Source organism: Rhododendron vialii, chromosome 4a (genome assembly GCF_030253575.1).
Source record: "Rhododendron vialii isolate Sample 1 chromosome 4a, ASM3025357v1".
Lineage (NCBI taxonomy): Eukaryota > Viridiplantae > Streptophyta > Magnoliopsida > Ericales > Ericaceae > Rhododendron > Rhododendron vialii.
Genome location: NC_080560.1, coordinates 16,641,384 through 16,664,493, shown reverse-complemented (window position 1 = coordinate 16,664,493; position 23,110 = coordinate 16,641,384). Strand labels below are relative to the sequence as shown.

At 38.8% G+C, this 23,110-nt stretch overlaps 1 protein-coding gene across 10 annotated transcripts; it reads right to left on the bottom strand.

The window, feature by feature from the left end:
• Window positions 1-1,069: 1,069 nt before the first annotated feature.
• On the bottom strand, window positions 1,070-19,932 carry LOC131322275 (transcription factor TGAL1-like). 10 transcript variants are annotated; one of them, XM_058353533.1, is made up of 12 exons: window positions 19,610-19,932; window positions 19,091-19,219; window positions 16,350-16,453; window positions 15,378-15,451; window positions 15,086-15,283; window positions 5,154-5,231; window positions 4,986-5,045; window positions 4,696-4,773; window positions 4,512-4,563; window positions 3,136-3,407; window positions 2,100-2,348; window positions 1,070-1,600 (listed from the first exon to the last, which is right to left on the bottom strand). In XM_058353533.1, the coding sequence occupies exons 2-12, from the start codon at window positions 19,129-19,131 to the stop codon at window positions 1,454-1,456; spliced, it is 1,353 nt and encodes a 450-aa protein (XP_058209516.1). In that variant the 5' UTR covers window positions 19,132-19,219; window positions 19,610-19,932; the 3' UTR covers window positions 1,070-1,453. The 10 variants fall into 10 exon arrangements, with proteins under 10 accessions (XP_058209516.1, XP_058209519.1, XP_058209520.1 ...); XM_058353536.1 differs by having other exon boundaries at window positions 15,086-15,232; window positions 19,610-19,919; XM_058353537.1 differs by having other exon boundaries at window positions 15,086-15,214; window positions 19,610-19,919.
• Between the last annotated feature and the right edge of the window lie 3,178 nt (window positions 19,933-23,110).

The following is a 23,110-nucleotide window of genomic DNA, read 5'->3' as shown; positions in this document are numbered from 1 at the left end:
TTACGTGGAAAATTGGTTTTCAGGATAAGTGAAGTGAGATGAAGTAATTAAAAATGAAATTTATTTCCTGTGTATGTTCTCTTGACAAAAAATATGCAGAAAAACAAGAATTTCTTCTTTTTAGTAAGACCTATTTTGCAACAAAGTATTTCGCAATGGTAACTGAACACACAGAAAGTTACAAGAAACTTGATTTTTCCATCTTTCCGTGCAACTGAACAGGATCTTAGGCCAAGACCACCAGGACAACCAATTAAAAATGTCGGACAATTTTGAGAAAGCATTGGTGATTGATATGTTTTATTGTTGTGGTTGAAGAAAAACCTTTTTGGAAATTCTTATATCATTCAACTTTAGCGGGTAATGTGTTTCTCATTGACATCCAATTTTACCAGAGGAATTGAGCTAGAATTGATAGGTGCACTTGAGCTGAATTGCTATTGCATGCCAAGGAAAACCCAATCCCCTTTGCCGTCGTATCAGTAATGAGGTAGGGTATTGCATGAAACCGTTAGAAGTGATGATATCATGTCTAGTGAGTCTAGAACCACCCTGTTTGGGGTTCCCAGAACCACCGCCACTCTCTCAACACAATTTCCAATACACTCATCTATCTCGCAGTCTCCACTTATTATCCCGGATACCGCACTCAAAACCTTTAGCAAGCTCCGCCAGGTCAAACTCCCAACCCAATTCCGATCAATTGGCTAACCTTCTTTGGATCACTACTGCACGCCAGTCGGCCACGGAATGCATCATTGGACGAGACCTGTGTGTCAGAGAATCAGCCAGAGTTCAACCTGGATAGGTTTTGTGATCAGGGGAAGACCGCAAAGATGGATCCATGGGGCAATGCATCATTTGGTTCTAGGAGACAATTCTCTGGAGGAATAAGAATGGGAACCACAGCTGTTTGATTACATTCTGAGCACAACGTTTCTTCTTCCTTAATTTCGAAAGCCAAGACAACAATTTTCGACAAAGGCAAAAACAATCCATCAGCGACAACATGCAGAAAATCTCAACTACAATGCGTGCTTGTCAAATTACGAAATTCAATCAAAGCATGAGAATCAATGGTGAAACATTTCTTACAGCAATATGTCTGAACAATAAACCATAAATAAAATCCCTTTTCAGCTGGAACTTATTCGGGTTAGGTATACAAACTAAAGGTAAAATCCAAAACAAGAAAAACCACTGCTGCTACAATTCCTTCCTAGTTCTTTTAGATATCAACAACATAACCCACATGTAAGAAATATGCATACAACACCGACTCAACATGATTAATTTACATGTGCAGATTGGGTTGTGAATACAATAAATCAACCCGGCCCCATGCACCGTAAAATGTGTTGTCCTAGTATTGCTCCATCATCCATTTCAAAACTTGTCCTCCAATTAGATCCCAACTTCCAGATCGTATGATCAATTGAGAACCCATTGTCCATCACTCTCGTGGTCGAGCGAGCCAGAGAGAACTAAGGGCTCGAAGACGGGAGAAGTAGTCGTTTACTGCAAGGAGGGCACGAGCTGATTGTCTGGTTGTCAAAATGCGGTGCATCTGTTGTAGTGTTTGTTGTCGCAAATTATCAGCCTGGTAATAGCCAAAAGAGACCAATTATGAAAATAGACTCATCTAGGAAAAACTTGATTACCAGCGTTACATAAATTGACAACGCATAAAATACGATTTGGCTTTGTCAGATGTCCACTACTCAACACTGTTACGAATATCAAGTGGAATAGCTGCGTTAAAAAATGGAACAAAGATGCAACAAAAGAAACCATATGCTAAATCAAAAAACGAAAAGAGGCTGTTTGAAGGTGATGCTTCAAACCCTAGGCCAAGTACACCTAGTTTGATGCACATTATCCATTTCTGTTATCAAGTGCAACAAAGACAAAGCAACATCAATATGATTAAGCTTGATCTGTCTACGTTAACATAAAGGAGGTTGTCAGAAAGCAACGATTATAAGCATCCAAGTTACTATATTGCTAATTAAGCGCTCTCATAAACCAATCACTGCACATAGGAGCCCTAGACGATAAACAAAAGATTACCAAACAAATTTATAAAAATGGAAACTAACCTGGCGGACAAAGCCTTCGAGAGTTCCCAACTTCCCCATGGCCATTGCCATTTGACCCATATAATTTGCCACGTTTCCTGAAGATCCTGATGAACTAGGAGAGCCATTGGCTAATGTCTCAGCCAGAGATTGCTGTAATGCTTCCATACCCTGTGAGAGAGCATCCTCCGCCTGCTGCGATGATTGCTGTAGGTTGAAGATGCCCACTAACTGTTGTTCAGTTAAAGGCTCCAGTTGATTCACGAGGAGCTGCATTGATGTTTGATTTAATCGATAAGGAAAACTGAATGAACATAACACAACCCCAGAAAAGCAGAAAAAAGGCAATGGTTGTGTACCGGAAAAAAGAAGCAAATCCTAACTGTATCTCTCTAACACGTTGTTGGGTATTTCCTGTATGAGAACATTAAGGGGCATAGAGGTAATTATCATCCTATTAACAGGGCAAAGGTGGGGAGAAGCTTAGAGCCCTGAAACCATACCCGATCCAAACTAAAACGGGAAATAAAACTCTATCTACTCCCACCATCACAACAACAGGGCAGACCCCATCAATCCCTGGGCAGAAGTGGTTAGTGTACTTGCTCTCCTCACTCAAAGCTTAGGTTTGTGACACCACTCCTGCAACTTCCTAAGGCCACTGAGACCAGCTTCTGCTTGAGCGGAGCCTGGTCTGCATCTCTCCTGGGGTGGCGCTACACCCTGGTATCAAAATATCATACTGGTACCTTGTTATGATTAAATTGGAAAAGAAAACGTTCAGCAAACATTTTGAAACACACCTGGACAAAAAGAACTGTAAAAAAAAAAAAAAAAAACTATACTTCCTATATCTACTAATCTCATCTCTAGCCCAATCCTAGACTCGATCAAAACAACTACACATCCTCAAAGAATAAGTTTGCATGAAACAATCTTGGACAGTGAACACTCATGTATGCATATGCCACAAGTTTTTCTGCTACTCATGGATTATTAGTTGTCAATCGCCAAAAAGTTTACAAGATAAAAAGAGAGGAGCCAAGCAGAGTCTCACTTTGAGAAGTTCAGATGAGCGGAAGCCACCAATCCACATAAAACACCGCTCTGATGGCGTTTTCCACATTCCTGATAAGATGTGGAAGACATCAGTCTTCGCTGCATTGCCTTTCAGCCTGAATACATCATCAAAATGTGTGATGACACTGTCCACAACAGTGCGAAGCTCAGTGTCGCCTGCATGTGAATTCACGGCTGTCCTAAGCTCGTTTATCTGCCGATTTTGCTCTTCCAACCATCTTGCATATTCTACATCAAATGCCAAGGCCCCTGCACAAAAAAGCATACTCAGCAAGGTCATATTTACTATTAACATCACACTTTCATAAATCCAATAACAGGAACAGTAGCACCAAGAGGGAAGCGATACAAGCAGAGGAGAGTTAAGAAAGAAAGCTATATGTGGTGAGTCACAATTGTGGTAGGACCCAAAGGGAACTCCAATCAAGAGAAAATCGACAATCAGAGCAAGAACAATCTACCATAGAGCCAGTCACCAAAGTAGTCGAAGAAGTTCAGCAGTACCTCCCTTCCCAGGAGGAAAAAAAAAACAGATTAACAGTCGAGATAAATTCTGGTTTACCACGTCTGCCACCAACTTTCTTCCTGAAATTATACACCTGGTAAGTGGTGATCTGTGTGTGCTTCCAAAAAGCCAAACCAATTGTGCATCTGCTTGCTCGCGCGCGCATCAGAGAGGTGTCTGATTGAAGTTGTCTGTGTGCCTGGACCAGTGCGGCCACTGTCTGTGTGTATGTGTGTGCACAACCACTGAAGGTGGTTTAGTGAAGGTGGTGGTTAGTCATAGTGGCTAAAGTGTTACACTTGAATCTTGACAGCCGAAACTGTAATGTTTGATTGGCATTTTAGTTTAGTTTAGTTTTGGTAGTGGGTGGAGAGAGAAATAGGGTAATGATTGAAGAGAGGGGTAATGATTGGAGAGAGATGAGAAAGTAATAATTGGAGAAATAGGGTAATGATTGGAGAAAGAAATAGAGTAATGATTGTAAAACTAAACTAAAATGCTAACCAAACACAACCGTTAACAAATTTCTAACAACTGGTAGCTAAACTACTTCCTACTAAAATGTGATAACCCTTCCAAAGCTGCAACAGTATTTAAACATGTTTATGGAGCCCAGCCCACTCAACTTCTTACTGATTGTCCCCGAACCAACAATATTATGTAAATAGATCAACATGAAGAGGAGCCAAAGCTTGCTCGATCCTCTCATAACAAGGCATGCAATTCAAGCAAATTTTGGCCTGAACAAGCTGAGGAAGTATAAGAACACCAAAATAGGAACTGCTCAGACCAATAAACAGCTCGCACAAGTTGAAAACGGAAAGAGTAGAACAATAAGGTACCCATACCATTTCCAGCTGTAGTCTGAGGTTGATCTCCTGAGCTTGAAATGAATATTCCCTGGGGAAAAAAAAACAAATAAATAAGCGAAAAGTGTGGAAAGCACAGTATTCCACCTGATAGATGAAAATAAACAGAAAAATAGAAATTATACAAAACATTTGCAACATAAACTAAATAAAACAAATAAACCTGCTGACGGGCTCGCTGCAGCTCCTGTTCAAGTTGGGTCAGCTTCAGCCGACTACTCTCCAACTGTTGTACATAGGCCTACAAAGCGAACAACGGGGAAAAGTACAAGTTAAACTCTAATATCTTTGGATTTACGAACGCAATTGCAAATTTTTTCACACTTTAAACAGATGACTTCATGAGGAAGTCTACCAAACATATAATTACCAGTATGCGTATGTTTTCACAGAAACAGCAAGCAATACATGAAATGTGAATGAATTTTGACATTTTAAAGTAAGACAGCCTACTTTTTTTCTCAATCGGCTTTTTCTGGCAGCTTCACGATTCTGAGCAAGCCTCCTTAATGTCTGAAAGTAATTGTTTCAGAAAGAAAACGAGAAGCAAAAAAAAAAGGTTAGTAAAAATTATCGTACCAGCTGAGATATTATGAACATTACAAGTCTAAATGGTGTAACCTTCTGATCCAATGTTTTGTCCTTTGATCTGTCACTGGAATCGGAGGCCGCAATAGCATTTGATATACCCATTTCATACTGTACAGGAAAGAACTATTTGAAGTTAACAACTAACATATTCCAGAGGCCAGCTCTTCCAAATAAGGAAGATGTATCAGCGCTCCAGTTACAAAATATGAAATCAACATAGAAAGTGCTGCTAGGTAAAGACACTAACAAATGCCCATTTAGTGATACTACTACAAATAGACAGGGAAGTAGGGGTGAGCAAAATAACCATTAAACCGTGATTCCAATCCTTGGTTGCACAAAGCAGGAGCAGATGATCATAGAAGTGTGGGAGCGCCGTCAGGAGCGTTTAGGAAAAAATATTAAAGTTAAGATATTTGTATGTATTTTACTATAGTTAAATGTCAAAAAGAAAATATTATTCTACCACTTAAATTGTTAAACATAAAAATGTTTATAATTTTAATATGTGATTCCAGCTGTTCTCCATATCTTAGTTGCACGAAACGGGGGCGGGATCGGTGGCGGAGGATTATATGAGTTCCTCTTTCGGGATGGGGAGCGTTTAGGCGTAAACGTAATACATGAAAATATGTAATGCAAGTAAATATTATTATGCGTCATTCATGTCAATTGCAAAGATTGTCTAAGCGACTAAGTAATATTATATGGTTATATTAAGTAATTGAGCAAATTTAAGTTAATATTTTTATAACATCTTATCACTACTTTGTCTTTTCTCTTGGTGTCTTTTATTTTTGTTTCTTTTGGGATTTACATGCCTAAGAGGTTCTATCTGTGAAAGTATTATGCACCGTGATCTCGTCGTATCTTGTATTTTAGCCGTAGAATCATATCGAATTATCGTGATAATATCGTAATCATATATTTTTTAGGTATAGATTTCTAGGCTTTTCTCTATTTAAATTTGTGTTAGCATTGTAACCATATATACTCTCAATATTCAGTAATACGGAGCAGTTTTCTCTCCCATATGTTATGTCACATGGTATCAGAGCCTAAGATCTAGGCCTGTGGGATATTTGTTTTCCGGCGGGCAGCTTATGCCTTGCTGCCATCCACCGGGCACTCATCTGTTTTGTCATATGGTATCAGATTTGCCACCACCATAGCATTCTCTATTATCGATCTTCCTCTTCTCTTCTCTTCTCTTCGCTTCTCTATGAGCCGATCTCTCTATTCAGTCTCTCTCTCTCTTCTTAATCTGTCCTCTGAAAACTCTGGTACTGCTGTTTATTCGCTTTCGCATTATTTGAGGCTACGTTTTTTTGATTTCGCATCTTTGTAGTTCTGTATTTCTTATTCCTGACTGTGTTTCTCTGGTTTTGCATCTAAAATCTGTATGGAACTCTCTCTTCTCGAAAATCATCCGAATCTTCATCTTTTGAATATGTATCTTCTGAATCTGCATTTGTTCTTCCTCTACTCTGCATCTATTTGGCATCTGAAACTTTTTGTTTCCTTTACTTTGCCTCTGTTTGGCAACTATTCTGATATTTGCATCTGTTCTGCATTTGATATTTGTTCGGCTTTGGCACTCTTATGCTTTATTCGGTAATGTTTGCATCTTTCTCTTTGCATCTTCTCCTCCTCCCACCCATTCTATCTTCTCTCACATCAGCCATCTGTTCACTGCGGCACTGCTCACCGCAATCTGTCATCAGCAGCAGGTTTCTGCAGAGTTTGGTACTAGTCAACATAGTTGCGGCTCCGTTTGAAAAGTCTCAAGTTTTGCAGGTTGTGGCACTCGGTTTTGGACCTCTGATTGGCGCACACCACTGCTTGGTTTTGCTACTTTCTTGGCAAACTCATGATAATCTCTGTTAGAAGTGTTTATTAGAGAAAGTGGGTTTGTCCCACATCGTCTATCTTATGTATGTGTAACTCTCCAGAGTAATATAAATAAAGGTATATGTGTAAGGGTTCATTAACACTCTATACACTTTTCCTCATCTCTAATAACATGGTATCAGAGCCTAACCTTAACCCTAATCCTAAACCACCACAATCCTAATACACCACCATCTTAACCTTAGTCCTAAACCATACCCTAGCCTCTGCCTTAACCCTAACCCTAATCCTAGTTCACGATTACTGTTCATTGCGTGCCTTAACCCTAACCCTAATCCTAGTTCACGATTACTGTTCATTGCGTACTGTTCACGATTACTGTTCACCGCGTACTGTTCACGTTCACGATTACTGTTCATCGCGTACTGTTCACGAGTTACTGTTCCCGACGTTACTGTTCATCGCCTTTACAGTTACTGTTCATCCCTGTTTCGGCGACCATCTTCATCACCAACCCTGTTTTCTCGTCTTTGCAATTTCCGTTGATGTTTCTCTCATTCTGGTAACTATTTTCTATACTGTTCTTGTCAAGTATCTCCGTCATGTGGTGGACTAGTGGTTGTGAAGAATATATTATGTTGGGGTTGTTGATATCGGGTATCTATCCAGCCTGGTGACTGGTTCGATGTTAGTCTATTAGTTGATTTTGTTGATCAGTAGTTCTCGGTATTTTGCTTTGGTTGCGTACTGGTTATTTGCTAGTTATTGGTTGTTACCCCTCCATTGTTCGATAGAATGTTTGAGAAGAAGGATTCTGATTCTGGTACTGTTTCTAGCCCTAATTCTACTCCTGTTGGTAGCGTATCAAGTGGTTCTTGGTCTCGCGAGAGGCGCCCTATTACCTCCACACCATTAAATGGAGGCAATTATGTTCTTTGGGCTAAAGCTGTTGAGGTGTATTATATGGGTCAGTCTGAGGACTCTTTTTTGACTGATGAGCCTTCTGCTACTGCTGAACCTACATATAGGGCATGGAAAGCTGTTGATGCCCGTGTTCGTTCAGAATTATGGAATAGTATGACGGAACATGTTGCTAGTACGCTGATGTTCTGTGATACAGCTAGAGAGGTGTGGACACAGGCACAGGAGTTGTATTCAGGTGTCGACAATCTCCGTCGCACATATGATCTTCATCAGTCTTTCTTTAATATATCTCAGGGTGATGATTCTTTTGAGGATTATTATGCTAAGTTTCGGCGCATTTGTAATGAATTGGATATATGTGAGCCACTTACTGCTGATATTCAGGTTATACGGCGCCATCGTGAACGTATGAGGGTTACTCGTTTTTTATCCGGTGCATCATCCACTTTTGGCCCTGTGGGTAATCAGATTTTGGGAAATCGTGACTTACCTCCACTCAGCGAGGTATTCAATCGTCTCCGACAGTCATCGTCTATTTCTGCACCGACTTCTGGTCGTTCTGCTTTGTCTTCCGCTATTTCTGACAGCTCTGCTTTGTCTGTCAGCCATGGTCGCGGTCGCAGTCGTGATTCTGGATTTAGTAGTCGTGGCCGCAATTATGGGGTGAGTGGTCGTGGCTTTGGCGGCCGTGATTCTGGGTTTGGAGGTCGTGGTCGTGATTCTGGAGGTCGTAGTTTTGGTCGTGGTCGTGGCTTTGGTGGCTGTGACTCTGGTTTTGATAATCGTGGGGGTCGCATATCAGGGGGGGGTGGCCACGGTCGCGGCTGTGATTCAAGATTTTGCACTCATTGTTGGGGAACAAATCATACGGTGGAGTTCTGTTATAATCTTCACGGCTTTCCCCAGGCTTATCAGGCTACTATCTCTCAGGATACTGAACAGTTTACTCCATCCTCTGCCGATGTGGCTATTTCAGCCGAGGAGTACCAACGTTTTTTGTCATTTCAGGCTGCGACAGGATCCTCTACTACTACGCTCGCTCAGACCGGTTCATCCGTTGCTTGTGTTGCCTCATGTTCTTCCTCTACTTGGGTTATTGACTCAGGAGCCACAGATCATATGACTGGTACATCTGCTTTCTTTGATCACCAACCGGTTGGTAAAACATCTCATGTCACCTTAGCCGATGGCTCTACCACTGTTGTTACTGGCTTCGGTTCAGTTCCTGTCACTTCCTCTTTTACTTTATCATCTGTATTACATGTTCCTCGTTTCCCGTTTAATCTTATGTCTGTGAGTCGTCTTACAAAATCTTTAAATTGTTCCGTCACATTTCTTCCTCATGGCTGTGTTTTTCAGGATCTCAAGACGGGGAGGAAGATTGGTGGGGGCATTGAGCGAGGTGGCTTATATTACTTGACTGTTTCTCAGCCTGTAGCTCTTCAGACATCAGAGTCTCCATACCAACAGCACTGTCGTCTTGGTCATCCCTCTCTTCAGAGTTTGAAGCACCTTGTGCCCTCCTGTCGTTCCATTAATAAGTTGGTTTGTGAAGTTTGTGAGTTTAGTAAACACCGTAGAGTCTCTTTTTTACCTAGGGTTGAGCGTTGTGCGTCGCGTCCTTTTCAGTTAGTTCATTCAGACATTTGGGGGCCTATTCATGTGCCTAGTGTTTCTGGTTTTCAGTATTATGTTATTTTTGTGGATGACTTTTCTCGTCTTACATATCTTTATCTAATGAAAGAGCGGTCTGAATTGAAATCTATTTTTAAAACTTTTTACATGGAAGTCAAAAATCAGTTTGATACTTGTGTTAAGATATTTCGTTCTGATAATGCCCGTGAATATTTTCACCATCTTCTTTCTCATTTTTTCGATGATCATGGCATTATTCACCAATCGTCGTGCTCTCGGACTCCACAACAAAATGGAGTTGCTGAGCGCAAGATTCGGCACTTGTCCGAGGTTATGCGTGCCTTATTATTTCAAATGCAGGTTCCTAGGTCGTATTGGAGTGACGCCGTTCTCACTGCATGTTATCTAATCAACCGTATGCCCTCTACGATCTTAGGTGGTAAGGTTCCTCATACGGTCTTGTTTCCCGGTCAGCCTCTCCACTCTTTACCCCCTCGAGTTTTTGGGTGCACTAGTTATGTTCATGCTCTTGATCCTGATAGGAGTAAACTTGATCCTCGATCTTTTAGGTGTATCTTTCTGGGATACTCACACACCCAGAAAGGCTATCGATGTTACTCTCCTACTTTACGTCGTCACTTTGTCTGTGCTGATGTCACGTTCAATGAGTCCTTGCCATATTATTCGGACCCTGTTGCTATCAATGATCTTATTACACTCGAATCTGTATTACCTATGGTTGTTCCTACTGGCACTGTTTCACCCCAACCTTTGCAGGTATATGTTCGTCGTTTCCCAGCATCAGCACCGCCACCGCCTCAAGCACCGCCACCACCTCCGCCTACAGAACCATTACAGTCTGGCGAACTCTCAGTGCCCACGTCTCCGTCTTCTTCCCCGTCGCCGGATCCACCTGCTCCTCGATATCCGACTCGTGAGAATCGTCGTCCCCCGGCAAAATATGGTTTTTCTAATCTCTCTAGCACTTCTCATCCTATTTCTCGGTTTCTCTCTTATGCTCATCTCTCTCCATCCCTTCGTGCTTTCACTACTACTGTTTCCTCCGTTTTTGTTCCTAAAACTGTTCAGGAGGCATTATCTCGGTCTGAGTGGCGGATAGCTATGGTGGATGAAATGTCTGCTCTTCATACTAATGGCACATGGGAGTTGGTTACTCTTCCTGCTGGGAAATCTACTGTTGGCTGTCGTTGGGTCTATACTGTCAAGTATCTACCTGATGGCACTATTGAGCGTCACAAAGCTCGCCTGGTTGCTAAAGGCTACACCCAAACTTATGGTATTGATTATTCCGAAACGTTCTCTCCTGTTGCCAAGCTTGGCTCTGTGCGAATTCTTATTTCTCTTGCCGCCACTCTTGGCTGGCCGTTGTATCAGCTTGATGTCAAAAATGCCTTTCTCCATGGCGATCTCCAGGAGGAAGTCTATATGGAGCAACCACCTGGGTTTGTTGCTCAGGGGGAGCATCATAAGGTATGTCGTCTTCGCAAGGCACTTTATGGACTTAAGCAATCTCCTCGAGCGTGGTTTGGCAAGTTTAGTGAGGCTATTTTGAGATTTGGCATGCATCGAAGTCCATCAGATCATTCTGTGTTTTCCCTTATGTCGGCTCGAGGGAAAGTATTGCTCATTGTCTATGTAGATGACATTATTATTACTGGAGATGATCAGAAAGGGATTGGTGAGTTGAAACAGTTCTTACATAGTCAGTTTCACACTAAAGACTTGGGTAAGCTACGATATTTCTTGGGTATTGAGGTAGCAAGGTCAAAGGATGGGATTAGTTTGTCCCAGAGGAAATATGTGTTGGATATTCTAGAGGAGACAGGTTTGCTCGGAGCCAAACCTGTGGAGACTCCAATGGATCCTAATGTCAAACTTTGCGTTGATCGGGGGAGGAATTTTCTCATCCAGACCAATATCGTTGCTTGGTTGGTAAGTTGAATTATCTTACCAATACACGTCCTGATATCTCATTTGCTGTTAGTATGGTGAGTCAGTTTATGTCTGCTCCTCGTCTTCCACATTGGGAAGCTTGTATTCGTATTGTGAAGTATCTTAAGGCTCATCCTGGACGTGGTTTATTTTACCGTTCCAATGGTCATTTGCGTGTTGAGGCATTTACTGATGCAGATTGGGCAGGGTCACCTTCTGATAGACGTTCAACAACTGGTTACTGTACATTTGTTGGTGGCAACTTAGTTACTTGGAAAAGTAAGAAACAGACTGTTGTTGCAAGGTCTAGTGCAGAAGCAGAGTATCGTGCCATGGCTCATACTACATGTGAAGTTGTTTGGTTGAGATCATTTCTTGAGGAGCTGGGATTTCGGGTGCAGTTACCCATTCCTATGTATTGTGACAATCAGGCGGCAATACATATCGCTTCGAACCCTGTGTTTCATGAGAGAACCAAACATATTGAGGTAGATTGTCATATCGTTCGAGAGAAGGTTGATGCTGGTGTGTTGGCTATGCCTTTTGTGTCCACAGGTGCTCAGATAGCAGATGTTTTTACTAAATCACTGTTTAAACCTCGTTTAGAATTTTTATGTAACAAGCTGGGAATTTGTGATATCTATTCTCCAGCTTGAGGGGGAGTGTTAGAAGTGTTTATTAGAGAAAGTGGGTTTGTCCCACATCGTCTATCTTATGTATGTGTAACTCTCCAGAGTAATATAAATAAAGGTATATGTGTAAGGGTTCATTAACACCCTATACACTTTTCCTCATCTCTAATAACAATCTCCAGGCTCGCATCATGAGTTTGAGGGACGGTGCGAAAGTATTATGCATCGTGATCTCGTCATATCTTGTATTTTAGGCATAGAATCGTATCGTGATAATATCATAATCATATCTCTTTGTAATCTTCCATTTTAGGTATAGATTTCTAGGCTTTTCTCTATTTAAGTTTGTGATAGCATTGTAACCATATATACTCTCAATATTCAGTAATATGGATCAGTTTTCTCTCCCATATGTTATGCCACACTATCCTAATTGGGAGCGGGTTCCTTTCTCAATGGGAGCAAGGTTCCTAGGAAGGAGCGCGGGAGCGAGGCTCCGAGGTGGATTCACCACCCACATAGGAGGTTCCTATAACTAAGATCCAATCCAAACCAAATGATTTGGTTCGATTTTTTAGTAATACAGTTTGGTCCCGGTTTTTAAAACTGTGTCAAAGTAAGTGTGTGTGTGTACACACACACAAACACACTAAATTCACTCTGACTCTTGATCTCTTTATCATAAGGTGACTCCAGCCACAAAACCACATCATTTTCACTGCAATATTTCAAAGCGAACAAAAACTGATATCAACTCTTCCCAACTTCTTCTCTCTAAACACTGTTTACATGCTTGTTTTTAACAAAGAGAACTTTCTCGATAACCTATATCTTTTGACCATTACAAACACACAGAAAACTCCTATGTGCCCAGCAAACTAAGAGTATTTGCAGCTTTGCACTGCCAAACCTTATTAGTTATTACTGTTTTCTAAACTATTACTGAAAAAATAAAAGATAAAACTAAAAGGCAAAGATAAAGATAAAATGAAATAATACAACTATGGCATGGAACAACCATTACTTGTTGTCGCATCTCACGTGTGCCATAGAGCAAAGGCTAAACATTTAGGGGGCGTTTGGAAACGTTTTGAGTTTGTAAAAAACTGAAAGTAGAATCATGTTTATTTTTAAGAAAAACAAAAACAAAAAAATGTACATTTTTTGTAAACAGTTGAAAATGAAAATAACATAAAACATGTTTGGTGTACCATTTTGTTTTTTTGTTTGCCGTCCTTACAATTGAAACATATGAGAGAATAATAAACAGAATAATGCCTTGCTCAGTTTGATGTTTGGAAAAAAATTTCCAACTCAAAAAATACTCATTACCCCTACTTTCAATCATTACTCTCCACTCATTACCCCTATCTTCAATCATTATTCTCATCTCTCTCTCATTACCCCTACTTCCAATCATTACTCTATTTCTCTCTCCACTCATAACCCAAAAAAATTTCTTAAAAACTCATCCAAACACAGAATAAAATTTCCAACTACAGACGAATAAAATCGATCAATCTTTAACTCAGTAATAAGTATTTGACTGAGCAGTAATCTGCATGTGCTGACAACTTTTAAAGTCTGCCCCTTTCTCTCTCTAGAACCAGTCCCGACTTTCTCTTGGTTCACCGCCGTTTGGTTTTCTGCTTTTGGGCCGGGGGGAGGCGCCTCCTCCTCTTCCCCCCAGGTGCTCTCCCTCCCTTCTCTTTGCTTTCTTCTGTGCCTTCCTCTTCTCTGTCTTCCGCGTTCCTTCCGACGGAGATCCCTGATCCGTCGTTGCCCGTTGGTTTCTTTCCTTGGTTGGATCCGATCTTAAGCTTAACAGCTTGGTGGTTTCGGCTGCAGGTGGTGGTCGTTGTTTTGGGCGTGTGGGTTCTCCTGCTAGTTCTTTTTCCTGGGATGAACTGGTTTATGCTTAATGGCGAGGGGTTACCACGGCCACTAGTGGTTCCAATCTTCCTCTCTGGTCGTGCCGCTTCTGTTCTGTGGTCGTTTCTTTGTGCTCTGGATGTTCGGTGGAGGGCGTGAGCGTGCATCATCGTTTTGTCAGCTTTGGTGGCTATAGATGGAGGTGGGATGTGGTTATGGGCTCTTGGACAACGGCAGAGTTTGTGGTTTTGGCCGGAATGTTGGTTGGTTTTGTCTTCCAGTGGTTCTCGGATTTGCGGAGGCGGTGGTGATGGTTTGCCGTTGGGGGTGGCAGGTGTTAGGTTTAGGGTTTAGGGTTTAGGTGTTTTGGTTTTCTTTGCTGTTAGGTTTGGGGGTTTGGGCCTAGCCCACTTGTTTGGGTTGGGTTCCTTTTTGGTGTGCGTTGGTGCCTTACCAACTTTTGGGTGTTTTTTCTTTGTTTTGTTTTAAAAAAAATGTGAGGTGATGTGAGGTGTAGTGATAGGTGCGGTACTACCGTTTGTGTGCATGATGTTCCCTGGTGTATCACAACAGGGTCTCTGTTTTGTATCATTATTATTAATGATATGGAAACCTTTCTTTGCTGATAAAAAAAAAATGTATTTCACGGACAGCCAACCTTCTACACCCATCAACTAAAACCATTTGACCTATACGAGGTTACTGAGGGTTTGCCCGGTTGTTAACTTCAAGGCCCCCGGGAATTAGTTGAGGTACACGCAAACTGGCCAAAATATCAGGTTATCAAAAAAAACTAGAATCATTTGACCCAATTGCATAGGCTCACGTCAACAAAAGTATAGGCACACAAAAACTCCATTTGTGTGTTTTCCTAACTGCATAGGCACACGTCAACTAAACAAGGGAAAACACCATTGGTGTGTTTTCCCATTTTTTTTGAAAACACACAAAACACAATTTACGTGTTTTCACCAAAAAAGAAAAAGAAAAACTAGAATCATTCGACCCAATTGCATAGGCACGCGTCAACAGAAAACAGGAAACATAAACGTTACCAAATGCACCCTTAGATATCAAAAATTTTAATATACATACCCCCTGATTTCTGTCCTCTGCATCTCCATCTGTTGAGGTATCTGTTCGAGGACTGGCGTCTTCCATATTCAGTTCCTCTTCGTTCTCACGTTGACTGCCAGATGAAGTAACAAAGTTTGGCTGCTGTCCCTTTTGCAACAGTAGCGTCTGAGATCCCGCAATAGCAGCAGATAAATTTGAATTGAAGGAAGCAAGTGACTGGATATCCAAAAGAGTAAGACCATACAATGAAGAAACTTTCGATTTTGATTAAGTTTGGAATCACAAACAAATAGGTAGAGAACAAATTTACCTTATTGAATGAGCCAAACTGGAAATCAGAGCCTCCTAGAGGACTACTTGAACTTGATGGTTGGGATAAAGTGTCTGAAGAGAACAAAATGGTCAGTCAAATAAATGGTCAGATTATGGGGAAACAAAAAAGAACAATAGAGGTAAATAAGCACCAAAACCCCAATCTCCATACAAGATCAACTTTGTTCAAAAACACAATGCCATTGAAAGTACAACCTAGAACATGTCTAGAAAGCACAGAGATACGGATATGCAATACGGGTATGATACAATTAAACCTAAGAAACTAGGATCAGCTATGACAGAGAAACAACGTCAATGATAAAATATATTATACTCCAATATTATATCAATAAAGCCACAATTAGATAGTACGGAGTAAAAAGGAAAATCTTATTATTAACAGGTAAAAAGTTGATAAATAAAGAGCTAGACTTCTTCTCCCTTCTAAGTATGGATTCGAATACGGGACATGTACGCATTTGAATAGGTCTATTAGACTTCAAACAAAAACACTTCTGAAGTGGATTCCCAGGGATCAATGGAAATGACCACCCACCAGCATGCCCTTATAACAAGTCACTGACAGTTTTCTGCCTTCAGCTCTTAATGGAGTTTCTAGTCATTAACTAAGTTTTATCCAAGCAATCAAGAATATTCCAACGCCGATTGCTCTGGAATTCCTTCTTGACTTTCTTTGCTTCTCTAGTAGGTCTTTTGTGTTCCATAAGCGTATCATTCTTAATTTCTGTGCATAGGAATATTTGAGTTGGGCCAGATAAAAACAAGATAGCAGCCAATTTAACTGCAAAAGTCCAGCAGGGCATGTAGTGATGTATGATCAGGTTAACCAAACTTGGAGTTTAAAGAGGCGAAGGCAAGAACAAGATTCAAAGTTACTAGTTGACAATTGTTATGTACCAATAAAAGAGTCCTAGAAAAGTAGGAAAGTATAACTCCAAATACATACTTCTACCAATGTTAGCAGCTTCAGCTATGCGAAATCCGAGAGATTGCTCAAGCGCCCTGAAGTCAGAAATTCGAGAAGAATGGATGGTGCCTCCCTCTGTGCCACTGAAAAAGCCACAACTTATGAGAACCACTAGATTGCCACCACAGATTAATGCAATTCAGAAATTACAGTTTTCCATCAACCTTTCTTTCCTTCTCCATGGAAAAAAAAAATCACAAGAACAGTACACAACCAAGAATTCCTAGTGACAATTACCAAAGGTTCCCTTGCCCCGACACACTCCTTTGTATCAAACCACTTTCAATTTCTGCAGCACTTACAAGCTAGAATAACCTATTCACAAGATTGCTGGATCACATTTCAGGTCCTTTGACGCCCGAAAAAACTGAAGAAACCAAAACTTCATAACTAGTGAAACTACGTCCATGTTTTGAGGCACACATAAAGGAGATAGTGGAAAAGCAAGTTCAAGTCTAACAGCAAGATATGCACAAGACATGCAGGTAATGGTGATCAACACTTCAATTTTGCAATGGTGGCAGTTTCAATTATGTAAATAGTTGAAATGGCTAAGGCTCTATGTGCACCAGTACAAAACTAGAATATGACAACTACCGCATACAGGGTGTCAATCAGCATCAATCAGGTGTAAAGGTTTATTTATAAGTCCTTAAATTACAGTTCCCGGCTTCCCTTAGTTAAGAGAATAGTTTTTGAAGCTTAATTTACCATTTTTTAGGGCACACAATAGTAGATTTTGAAAATGATCATGGAGATAATAAGTCAATAGTTCTTCACTCTTCATATGATGTTAGAAAAAGATTCTGAGATGCTTAGATCAATTCTTCCGTGGTAGCAACACAAATTTGTTGGAAGTTAAAATTTCAAATAGAAGGCTTTGGCTGGAAGAAGCTTGACCAAATGAATTTTCCAAGTGTTGTGTATGCTGCTACAAGAGGAAGTATATTTTTGTAGGTTTGTTACTCGTTTCGTATGATGTTTATACATATGACCATGTTTGCACGCTTTGGCAGGAAGTACGCAATTCGGGCATAACCAAGCCATTATATTTGAGCTCCCTCTTTTGCAGAATATGCTCTATTATAAACCTACCGATAAAAAGGACATTCTTTTTTGACAAAAGTGAGAAGTTGTATTGATATAAGCCTAACGGCATTTACAATACAGAATTCATTACAAATGTCTTCGACAAAGCCAAACTAATCGTGTAACTGGTAAAAAAACGAGAAAAGTATAAGGCGGTTGATGTCTTTCACCCCAACCCAAGCATCGCCTGACGAACATTCTGCATAAATTTCATATTTCCTAGAAGTCTCAAAAAGAGATAAAAGTGCTAGTAAAAAAAAAAGACAACAAATATCCAAACGATCAGAGGAACTCCAACCAAGTATAAACGCGCCAATGACTCCCAAAGCTACAGATCTGACAAGCCATCATGAGTTGCTCCAACCAAAACATCATGCGGGGGTAGTAGAGCACTGTTGAAACGGATGCAGTTGTGAAGCAACATCATCTGAAAGAAACCGATACCGATCTGTAGACATAATCTTCGACCAAAGACGAAATTAAAAGCTCTCACAAAAAGGAGAGACAAAACTGTCACAGAAAGGAGAGACAAAACTCTCACAAATCAAACGACAAGTCATTGATCTGAAGAGACACGAGAAACACAAACCAAGGAGATTGAGAACTAGTATCATGGCCTTTCCCTCCCGCCAACGTATTAGGGTTGTGAAACCCTATGGGAGAGGGGAGGGGAAGGGAGAAGAAAGGTAAATGTGGAGGCTAGGGTTTCGGGAGGGAGAGAGAGAAAAACTCGAGAGAGATCACAAATGTGTGAGATTTACAGGGATCAACCTTAGTTTCCTTCTTGAAATGTGGCATGAATGATGAAATTGCCTGCTACTTTATTTCGTACTAGTCTTTTGTCATACCATATCTACATATGGATTGCATCAACCTACCATCTCAACATTATTCCAATTCTCGCAAAGGAGGATATGAATCTGTCACAAATAGAACACGACAAGGGTATGCTGACCCTGTAACATTTATAAAATGAGGATACGGATATGATATGGTGAAGGCATAACTTCCAACAAGCAGTATACATTTTATATAACATGTCAAAATTATAAGTACTCATTTTCTACCTTCAACCTCATGGAAGCTGTTCAAGAAAAATCTCATGGAAAAGAAATCTGAGCACACGTCCCAGTATCAATCTCCATAAAAGAAAACAATTTCGAAGTTTAAGTTAGAGGGTTCCTTGAACTAAAAATTCTTAAAGGAAGGATAAATAGGTATCATTCATGTTGTAGGTATTTAGAACATTTGCTCCCCATGAAGTTTTTCAAACTTGTGATATGTTCACGTGGATTTGAACACCAATTACGTTTCGACCAACACGGAGACAATGCTTCCTTTGAAATGTCCATGCTATGAACGCCTACCCATATATTCACATAAAAAAAAAAACAACAACAACGTTCAAAGAGACCATTAGCAATGCAAAGATGTGAATAGATGACAACAGCCATCAGTGATACCCACGACTACAACCACTGTTGAGAAAGTTCTCCAAAACCCAACAGGTAACCATCAGATAAAGGTGGAAACGGAGCAATCAAAGACAAACAATTGCCTAACTTAAACAAATTAACAGAAATCCTAACTGATCAGCACAAATAAGAAGATAGTTGTGAATGAAGATTTACATAGTCTCTGGAATGGTAATCTGAGGAACAAAGCTCGGCATCACGGCAGAGACACTTGTATCATTTTTCGTACCGACCTTCAATGTTCTGCTGCCGATAAATCACCATCATCACTGCCACCAACTCCACCTTGAATACCACAACCAAAACCCACAGAGTAAGCTTTAAACCCGTAAAACCAAAGGCAGCAATAAATGAAGCAGCAGAAACTCAAAATCACCAACTACGTCCAGCAAGTAACCAGAATATTTTGAATCTACCACAAACCGCTATAATTCAACTAAATTTCATAAACCCAGTTCCACACAATAAACACCACATAAACTCTGAACCCAATTCCAAAACCAAATCAACCGGCAAAGTATGCCCTCAGAATCACACGAAAAAAAAATACAAAAACACAAGAAGATGGCAAAACCCTATAAACCCTTTATTCCAAAGTCAACCCACTTTTAATCGAAGCCCAATTAACACAATCGTAATCACAAAAGACCCATAATTAGGGGAGGAAAAGCATACCTCATCCAAGACTAGGTAAATATTCAGTTTATCACAGCTCCAAGTACCAATTGAGCAATACACAGAAGCTAAAACAAACACAAACCCCTAGCTTTGAAGCTTTTGAAGATAAAAACCGACTCCATTTGACTTTGGGCCGTATATTAATCAAGTCCCTTTATTTTAAAAAGCTACAGTACTAAACAATTTTCCCACTGTATAAAACTCTAATCTTTCAAAGCTCCTCTCTTTCAAAGGCGAGAGAGAGAGAGAGAGAGAGAGAGAGAGGGAGAGATGACGTTCAGAGCATTCCAAGCAACTTCATACGTCATTTTCTTTTGGAGCTTTTTGAAAATATTGAAAGCCACACCATTTTTTATTGAATAAATTTTACCTTTACCTTAATAACAGAAATTCCCTTTTTATGAGAAATAACAATAAACCCCCTGTAATTTCTATATATATTTCAATGACACCCCAATCAACAGTTGTTTGTCCAAACATGTGATAAAATGAGCCAAAAGTAATTAAATACTCACTTATTTTGAATAAAATAACTTTTTTTTTTACACATTGGAAGAGTTGTTTTGAACGAAAAAGATAAAATTTATTGATATCTATTTACTTTTAAGTACTAAAAAGAATTAATTTTCGAATGTCAGAAGAACCAATTTATTAATTTGAAGTTCATTAATTGAGTATATAGTAAATTGGAGTATATCATATTCATCTCGCATACCTTGGAATTAGAAAATCTCCATTTGAGAAGTATTCAGAATTTAGGTTTGGAGTATTATTGTTTACAATATTTTTGTCTTATATAATATTTTTGTTTTCTATCAAATATTTATGAATTATTGATTTTTCAAACCTAGAAAATCTAAAAATAAAACATCAATAAAAATATAAAAATAAGAAAAAATACGTTTTTAATATGATATTAATATTTAATAATTCTTCGAAGTGGTTAACTTTAGTTTTTGATCCAGGAGTTCATATTTCAATAATGAGAGGCAAAAATATGATGAATCGAAATGCAAGCTTTAAACCTAAGGTCTTCCATTTTATGTTTAGTATTGTAATCATCTTGTCTTCCTATTCTGCATTACATTGAATTTTAGGAGTAATAAAATAACTTTTTGTGATCATAACCTAGGGAAGCTATACACTTAGTTTTCGTTCAATTAAAATAGAAGCTCTCATTTCTTTCGGTAAAATAAAAATATTATAATGATATTTGAAAACAAAATCCACTCATGCAAGTGGAGAAAACTTTAAAAAATGGTCAAAAAAAAAATAGTTAAAAACAACTAGTCATCTTCAACTTTATTCTTCTGCCAACCATCATTACACATTGATGATTAATATATCTTAAGATAAACAGTTAGAACAATATGTAACGGTATGGTGAGAAGTGTTAGGGTGACCATTGCAAATTATATAAACACGAGGGAAGCTTCTGGAATTACAAATTTTATGTTACCCCCATTGCAATTCATCATTGTTGATTAACCTTCTATTTGATGTAAATTACAATAGGCCCCGTGGGAAAATAACACTGAGCCAAGCACACCGGACTATACAGTGGCATGGTTGTGGTTATAGCCAACTGAAAGGTCATTTGGATTGATTGGGAAATGGTGCTGACGAAGGATTATTAGAAATCGTGCTTATGATGATTCCCTTTCCTCCGCCGCCTGCCAAGAATTTTGGTCTAAATTTCACTTTTATCCCCTCAGCTATTCAATTTTCTATTTATTCGTCCTTAATCTCTCAATTATACTCATTGAGCTCTTAAACTTTTTAAATAAAAATATTCATTAAGCCTAATTTTGAATTCCCTTTCCACTTACTAAACGACAACAATTGTTCCTTTCAAGGCATCAAAAAATTGTTGTGCTCAATTATAAATAACTATTGATCGAAAATGCACATTTTTCAAGGATCAATGTTATTTTGGTGCGTTTTTTTAAATTTAGGGATAATACTTTTATCATTTTTTATAAGAAGGAAAAGAGTAATTTTTTTCTTGTCCGTATATACACAATGCATACATACTTCCCATTTGGCGATAATTTTACCCATTAACCACTAGATCAAATGACGATAATGACCTTTAATAGCGACCTCAGTAGTAGAACAATGGTTATCATTCAATAGCATAGACGAGGAGTCAAAAATTAGACTTAGTCGATATCTATTTTAAAAGTTTAAAGACACAATTGGTTTAATCAATAGATTAAGAACAAATTGAATTAGACATAAATTGAATAGTTAAAGGGGATAAAAGTAAAATTTATCCAAGAATTTTACAGAAGGTCTTATTATGAAATGACACTTGTGCTCATTTGATAACTGGTATTAGGGGTGAGGAAACATAATGGACCACATATTCTCTGTTGTTTATAATACGAGGTTTGTGTGGATGTAGGGCTGTTCAGTGATGTTTTTTATGTACACAAGATTGAAGGTTGTACTTTTTATAATTCAAAGCGCTCGGGTTGACTAATCTCATTGAAAATACTTTTAATTTGTCCATTTAGTATCTCATGGGAAAAAACTAAATATCATTTTTTATTACATATTTATCTTATCTTCTTTGCAATTTAACCAAACACAATGTAATTAATTCATGAATTTACATCATTTTTATTATCAAATTTTCTGGTAGACTTTATATGTCTTCTCTATGCCCACATTAATCTCATCTTTCCTAATTATTTTTCACAATAATCCAACCATCAAACTTCTCATCTAGAACAAAAGTGAAGACAGATTATCATGAATAAAGTCCATTTTATGTTCTTGTTAATTACGTAGAATAGGAAAGTACATGAAAACAATATTTTGCTTTGTTAATGATTAAGACAGAAAATACCAAACTAACGTCTTAAAATGTGTATAATGTACAATGATATTTGTGGTAAGTGCATTTAAATGTATGAAAATACATTGACATTCATATTTGTTCTGTTATTCTGTTTTAGAATATAGGAGTACGAAATTAGTAAGGTTTACGTTTCTCTTCTTTGATTATCTTAATTTATTGATATAATAATAGCCTCACTGTATTTCCGTCCTATTTGTTAATCTCTTTACACATGGAAAGCCAATAGGTGTAATTTTACGTTACTAAAGGAAATAATATGCAGATAAAACAATATAATCATTCTGTCCCTTTTTAAGTGTTCAATTTCATAACTCCAACTTATTAAAGAGACATTATTATTACACTATTCATATCAACTTTTACCTCCACTTTTCCTACTTATCTTTTTATTATTACACTTTTACTCACTAACTTTTCAAAATAAAATATATACTTTTATGGAAAAAAATGGAAAATATACTAATTTTTATTCACTAATTTTATAAAATAGATATTTATTAAAAGACAGTCCAAAATAAAATACTGGACACTTATTAAAGTTGGTGGGTTTCTGCGACACACCAGCCCAATTTGTACACTAAAATTCACTCTTTTGGGCTGCTAAAAGTCCAAGTTTATTAAAGTTGAGCCCA

What these genes read in the sequence shown, in the direction of transcription:
- LOC131322275 (XM_058353531.1), bottom strand. Translation starts at nt 17,834, where the DNA reads ATGATGTTTTGGTTGGAGCAACTCATGATGGCTTGTCAGATCTGTAGC. An exon ending in AGCTGCTAACATTGGTAGAA is followed by an intron (nt 15,452 to 16,349) that starts GTATGTATTTGG and finishes TGTTCTCTTCAG; the next exon opens with ACACTTTATCCCAACCATCA. An exon ending in ACAAAACATTGGATCAGAAG is followed by an intron (nt 5,046 to 5,153) that starts GTTACACCATTT and finishes AATTACTTTCAG; the next exon opens with ACATTAAGGAGGCTTGCTCA.